Genomic DNA, 6,531 nt, shown 5'->3' on the forward strand with positions numbered 1-6,531 from the left:
CGGTGGGATATAACAATTTATATATAAACACCAGAATTTATATATATAGCAATTTAACACCAATAATTCAGTGATATATCAGTTATATCGGTCAATATCGCAGATAAAATCGGTACCGATATTTGACACCGATATTTTACTAAGGGACCGATATTTGACACCGATATTTTACTAAGGGACCGATATGACCAACATATCACCGGTATTAACTGCATAGGTCATTATAATCATGATTAGTAATTCTTTTTTTTTATATAAACAGCCTAAGTTAAAATCTTGCAATGTTTTTATTGGTTTTCTTATACTTATACTCATACTCTCCACTCCATCATTTCTAGTAAGTTGTAATAAGTGGATATTATTGGTTTTGAATGACAAGTAATGTGCACCATATGATGTCCACATGAGGGTCACATGCATGTTTTACCACATGGTCATTAAAGTTTTATAAGTGCACCTAACTATTAAGATACAACTGTAAGTATACCAACGGGAGGTGGTTCATTGGCAAAAACAAAACCTTTAAACACTTTGGGAGAGGGAGGTCTTGGGTTCAAGTCCCACAGACGACAGGAATAAAAGAAATTTGCCGTTTAAAAAAAAGGTATTGCCTTCTTTACATCCTGTTCCAGTCAAAGTTCATGCAAACCCCTTTAAAGAATCAAACTTATTCATTAACTTTAAGTAACTTAAACATAAGGGTATAAGTATACATCTTGAAGCCATTATTGTCTATAAATGCTTCTAAACACTAACCACAAAACCGTATAAAAAAAAAATTTAAAAATCACACTCACACGTGCACACGCACACACAACATACTGAACTTTATATAACCAAGCCTTAAGAAAACCTCATCAAAACTGTACAACATCATGTATAAATCCAATCTATATTCCCTTTTATGCAGCCACAGTAAAACCATCAACGGTTAAATTAGTAAGATTATAGAAATTTACCTTCAAGAATAATATTACGGGTTCATTCTCTAACATCTTCAGACGTCTTTCTAAGTAACTCTTCCAACTCTCGAATCTGTTTATCTTTTTCTTCAATAATATCATTCGCTTTTTGTAACGCTTCATTATCATACTCCGCTTGTTCTTCCATCATCCTTAAAGATTGTAAAGCTTCCGTATAAAGTGCAGCCTTTTCCTCTTGTAACCGAGTGATCATAGCCATTGCTTGATTCGTAGCAACAGCCGATGCGTTTCGTTCTTCTTCCAACTCTTGATATAAAACACCCATAAGTTTCTTATCGTGTTCAACTTGTCTTCGTAATCTATCAACCACAGATTCCCCTTCAATTTCGCTCACAATACTACCGTCTAACGAAATATTAGACTCGTTTCTTTCCAAAGAGATTCTTCTTTGAAGTAACTGCAAACCCGTTAATTCATCGCTGTTAAAAGATAACTTGGGGCTTATTAGACTGTCGTTAGATCTGTGTGATAATAATATCTTTAAGTCTTCACCGATTCTCGCTGAAGAATTATTGAATGATTTCAGGTCTAGAAGCTTCCCGGAGAGTTGTCTTCCTTTGGTGCCTATAGCAAGCTTATACGCATCACCGAGATCTAATTGGTTTGATATTTGGTGACCGTTTGTAGTTGCAGGGTCTTTGATCACTTCATTGGTTATTGGAGGATTGACTACAAAACAGACAAACTATTAGTTATATTGCAGCTTTAATGAAAGCTAATTACTACGACTACGGTCTACAAATCACAATGATCAAACAATCACTTTCGAAAGGCACATCTCATCATCATCATACTCGGTAAATCCCACTAATAGCAAAGCTAAGGTAGGGTCTGAGGAGGGTAAGATGTAGACAGCCTTACCTCTACCCCGTAGGAATAGAGAGGCTGCTTCCAGTGAGACGCCCGGCTCGATGGTAGTTTTGCATCAAGCCTTGGACATAATGCACATAACACTCAGCAATTAAGACAAAGGCTGATTAGTGCATGTACTCCCTTGTCTTTCGGCTATCAACGCCACCACATGATGCATGATTAACCATCCCCCTCTTTTAATGTTATTTTCACGAAATTAGTAAAATAACGTTAAAATTAGTGCACTTTCACTTCCCCCCCCCCCCCCCCCGAGCGCCCACACATATATACATTAAATGCGCATACCGCAAACGAGGCCTTTCGAAATGCACATCTAAACACTCTAAAAAGGAGATTGAACTTACTTGTCTCTAGAAAGTCATCAGCAGGAATTTTGGCATTGCTCGATGACGAAACCTCATCAAAGGAGACCGGTTCATTAATCGGAGATATAGCTTCCTTAATTTCATCATTCTGACATTTAACTTCATCTATATCACGTGTTGCGACAGTAGCAGAATCGTTGTGAATATCGGAAAATTCAAAATGCGAATCAGCCTTCAAATGAACCTCCGGAATAATATCAGGAACAATATCAGGAACCGGGAGCTCTAATACATTGCCGGCATTAACATCATCATCTTTCGGATATTCAACCTCCGATGAACGAGCAGTTAGATTCTTTTCACTATGAATAGAAATACAAGATTCGAGAGATTCGTCCACAAAAATGTTCTTTTCATTCTTAGCATGCTCAGCGTTTGTAATCAACGATTCAGAAGCATGTGAATGTAACGAATTAGTAGGAAGCAAGTTTTTCACATGGTCTCTTGAACCATATTGTTCATTGCAACAAAAACAGATTCTCGAACCCGAAGAATCATGATTTTGTAACCGAAAAGTTTCATCGTTGAACCTGTTGTTGTTCACTAGACAATTTTCACATATTCCGTTAACATGGGAAGTAATAACCAGAGATGAAATCTCAGACTTATGATGATTACAGAATGAATCCCAGTAAATTCCTGTTTTGTCCTTTGCAAGAACATGATCATATCTTGAGCATAATACACATGGACCTTGAAGCTGAGAGTAAGATGCAAATTTTGCAATCAAGTAAGTGAAACATGCATCAATGAATAACAAAAACATGAGCAGCCATTCAGAAACTGCAAACTGTAAAGCCTTTGAAAGCCTGTGGAAATAATTATTGGGTGACTGTAAAGATGATGAGTTATTATTCTTCAGACCCATTTCAGAATATGCTTGCTGATTTCTTTCCAGCCTAATAACAGATCAAGAATCTTGAAATAAACTGAAAAAAAATAATAAAGAATGTTATAAAACTCTTAATACCTACAGATTTACAAGTTGGAACAAAAGGGTATTCATAAAAAGTCAAACTTGACAAGATTTAGTAGCTCTAAGCACAAACTATTAGGGTTTTGTTAAATTAAAGCAAGCAAAAATAAATCAGAAGATCATGGATTGATGAGCAGAAGTGAGAAGCAGATCAAACCTGATAAAGACAGCACAGTGAAGATTAATTGGATCTTGTTTAGATTCAAGATTATGAGCAGGGATTAAGAAGAAATTTGCAGTGTTTATATGTGTGTGTGAAAGAAACCCAATAAAAATCCGAAGTTTGAAAGAAAGCGAGGTAGGAAGTAGAAGTCGGCTACCGAAAGTGGGATGAAAGCAGCCATGATCGACCTACCATCATTAACTTTTTAGTCATCTTGTTTAATCTTCAAAAGACCCAACTTTTTACTTTTTCTTGGCTTTTAAATTTGTTTTGAAATAAATAAATTGTTAATTATGAATTTGTCTTATTATTTTATACAATTATGAGGGAACAGGTTTTTATTTCTTTGTCTTTTTATGATCTTTTAAGAATTAGTGATTTGGATGCTATTAGTGCTCTAAATGAATCAAATTTGTTTCTATTCGTTCATTAAGAAAATAATTGTGATTATGAACAGTTCATGAACGTTTATCGAATGACATTTTATGTCAACGTTAGTTCATTAAAAAAATGAATGTCTTCACGAGCACAAATAAAATCGGCGAAAGCGATGGAGGCTAGAGGTGAATGATAGAAGGAGCAACGCTGAGACTTGAAGCCATAACTGTGGAATGGAGGTCGATGTAAATATTGAGGAAGGAAAGGGGAATGATGCATAAACACAATGAGAATGTTGTTTCCTATTTTAATTGTTAGGGTAATAAAATAAATAAAAATTAAAAAGTATTAAAAGTTTAGATAAAAAGGTACTAAAGTCTTTCACGAAAACATAAAGAAGTAAATATCAACGAATGTTCACGAACACGTTAATGAACGTTCACGAACACAATCAAACGAACAAGACATCTGTTCATGTTCGTTCATATAATTAATCAAACGAAATTTATTGTTCATGTTCATTCATTTATTAAACGAACGAACGTAAACGAACTTCCCGCCAAACAGTTCACAAACTATTCGTTGAACGTTCGATTTGATTACAACCCTAGATGTTAATTTATATTTGTATTCATACATAACATAAAAATGCTATGGGTCTACATGTTTGATAATCCTATAATCATTTGCTCATAACAGAGACTAAAAGTCTTAGATTATATGTTGTGATGGGTGAAATATGAAAATAAAAGTGATGTCACAATGTTATGTAGGCATGGGGTTTTACATTTCACCTTTCACTGAGATGGTGTTGAGTGAGTATGAAATGTGGTGAGGTGTATGAAGGGGTATGGTCCCAGATCTTGCGTTAGTACGATCGTGAGTGACCATTACCCTTATCAAAACTCTTACTAGCCAACAACCTACCTGTGTCCGTGCGGGAACCCGCAAACACAATGGTTGAATCCAATCTGCCCAAGGATGGAGGAGGACTTACCTGGAATATGAGAACGGTATAGTGATGCGGCATGGCACCGCATCTGGTGTATGAAAACGGAAGTATTCACAGCGATGCGGCCTAGCACCACATCCAGTGAACACTTCTACCAATACAAGGGAGCTGGATAACAACAACAGTCACCACAAACGACGATGCAGCTTGGCACCGCATCTCGCGTATTTCTTGATCAAAGAGTGAGACGCGGGAACATCTACAGTTACCGCAAGCAGCGGTGCGGCCCGCACTGCATCCTGTACACTCGGCAAGTGGGACTGACACCACAGAGAAAGTAGCACCAATGGCAGCCGCCTGTCAGGTCTACATAAGTGGCAGACTGACGTGGCTTCACCTCCACAGCCGACATGCCTGACACACCTGCAAAGGTGCAACATGTCCTCAGTCTATCCATCTGTCACACCCCAACCGATGGCGGAATCATCGGGGCGCGGCACTAGGCGAATCAGATTGCTCAAGAGAATCCATAACAACTATATTGCGATAATATTTATTACATTTGTCATCCCATACTAACAAACAATACAATCACGTAAGTTATCACGGATTTCTTGTCCTCTCGAACAATTCAAATCCGACAACCTAGATTTTAGATGCGTTTCTAGACTTCCTAGCTTGATTTGATGTAAACTTCGGCTAAACCTGCAACATACGTTAAAACTTTGTCAATACAAAAGTATTGGCGAGTATACAGGTTTGATATGTATAGTATGATAGATTAAAAGTGCTGCGAATTTCCACATGCATAAACGTAATACACGACATATATACTCACAAAACTGATACTACCAGCTAAGTCCTCGATGCTCGACTCTGGCATAACTAGACCCCGTCGGGTGGAATAGTACTATACTAGTTGTTGGTGGGACGTCATGAGTATAAGTCCTAGCATACATGCAACTAGCATCACGTATATCTATGCAAACAGTTATTCGCAAGTGATAAATTGTCAAATTGAATCATTCGTTTGATAAGTTCGGTTGTTATGGAACGTATGTTACACCCAAAATTCGATAAAAGGGGTCAAGTATACTCACAGCGCGTTTTCGGTTAGGTTTGCGGAACCGGTGCCGGAGAATATCCTGATTTCAGATAATTTACGTGAGTGATAGATTACTATGCGTTAAACGGTATCGATTTGCGTGAAATCGGGCGAAATTGGGTTAAAATTGGACAAAATAGTGAAATTGGGCTGGCCCAGTCGAACAGGCCACTCGATCGAGTGGGCCTGGTCGATCGGTTGGACTTGGTCCTGATCGATCGGACAGCCTGATCGATCGAATGGCTGTTCGATCGACTAGCTGTTCGATCGACTAGCTGTTCGATCGACTAGCTGTTCGATCGACTAGCTGCTCGATCGACTAGCTGCTCGATCGACTAGCTGTTCGATCGATTGGGCCACTCGATTGGCCATCCTGTTCGGCTGTTTTTGATGATTTTTCGAGCGTTTTTCGGCGTTTTGGGTCGAGTCGTTACGACGAGGTGTTAAGCAACTGAAATCCCGTCAATTCCAACCTGTTTCATCGGCCGGGAATCACCCCGTTCGTCGGAACTGGTCGTTTTTGTCGGTTTTTCCGTGTTTAACTCGAAATCGATCATTTTATCACTAGATCTGATGTAAAAACCTTGATTTTACTTAGGAAATGCCCTGGATCTGAGTTGTTCTTGATGATATGAGGTCAACACTTGAAGTTCATAAGAACTTTGTGATGAAATCTATCCGAACATCCCAAATCCGTGGCCTTTTGATTAGAAAAAAAACATTGATTTGGTTGAGA

At 38.1% G+C, this 6,531-nt stretch overlaps 1 protein-coding gene across 1 annotated transcript; it reads right to left on the minus strand.

The window, feature by feature from the left end:
• Positions 1-652: 652 nt before the first annotated feature.
• On the minus strand, positions 653-3,596 carry LOC110937133 (myosin-binding protein 1). The gene is made up of 3 exons (XM_022179544.2): positions 3,355-3,596; positions 2,201-3,150; positions 653-1,652 (listed from the first exon to the last, which is right to left on the minus strand). Exons 2-3 carry the CDS (start codon positions 3,087-3,089, stop codon positions 982-984), a joined length of 1,560 nt encoding a protein of 519 aa, XP_022035236.1. The 5' UTR covers positions 3,090-3,150; positions 3,355-3,596; the 3' UTR covers positions 653-981.
• Positions 3,597-6,531: the final 2,935 nt, after the last annotated feature.

Source organism: Helianthus annuus, chromosome 4 (assembly GCF_002127325.2).
Source record: "Helianthus annuus cultivar XRQ/B chromosome 4, HanXRQr2.0-SUNRISE, whole genome shotgun sequence".
Classification (NCBI taxonomy): Eukaryota; Viridiplantae; Streptophyta; class Magnoliopsida; order Asterales; family Asteraceae; genus Helianthus; species Helianthus annuus.

Bases quoted from the DNA above. Each gene is read 5' to 3' on its own strand.
- LOC110937133 (XM_022179544.2), bottom strand. From the start codon at position 3,089: ATGGGTCTGAAGAATAATAACTCATCATCTTTACAGTCACCCAATAAT. The intron at 1,653-2,200 runs GTAAGTTCAATC...TCTGTTTTGTAG, and splicing joins TGATGACTTTCTAGAGACAA to TCAATCCTCCAATAACCAAT.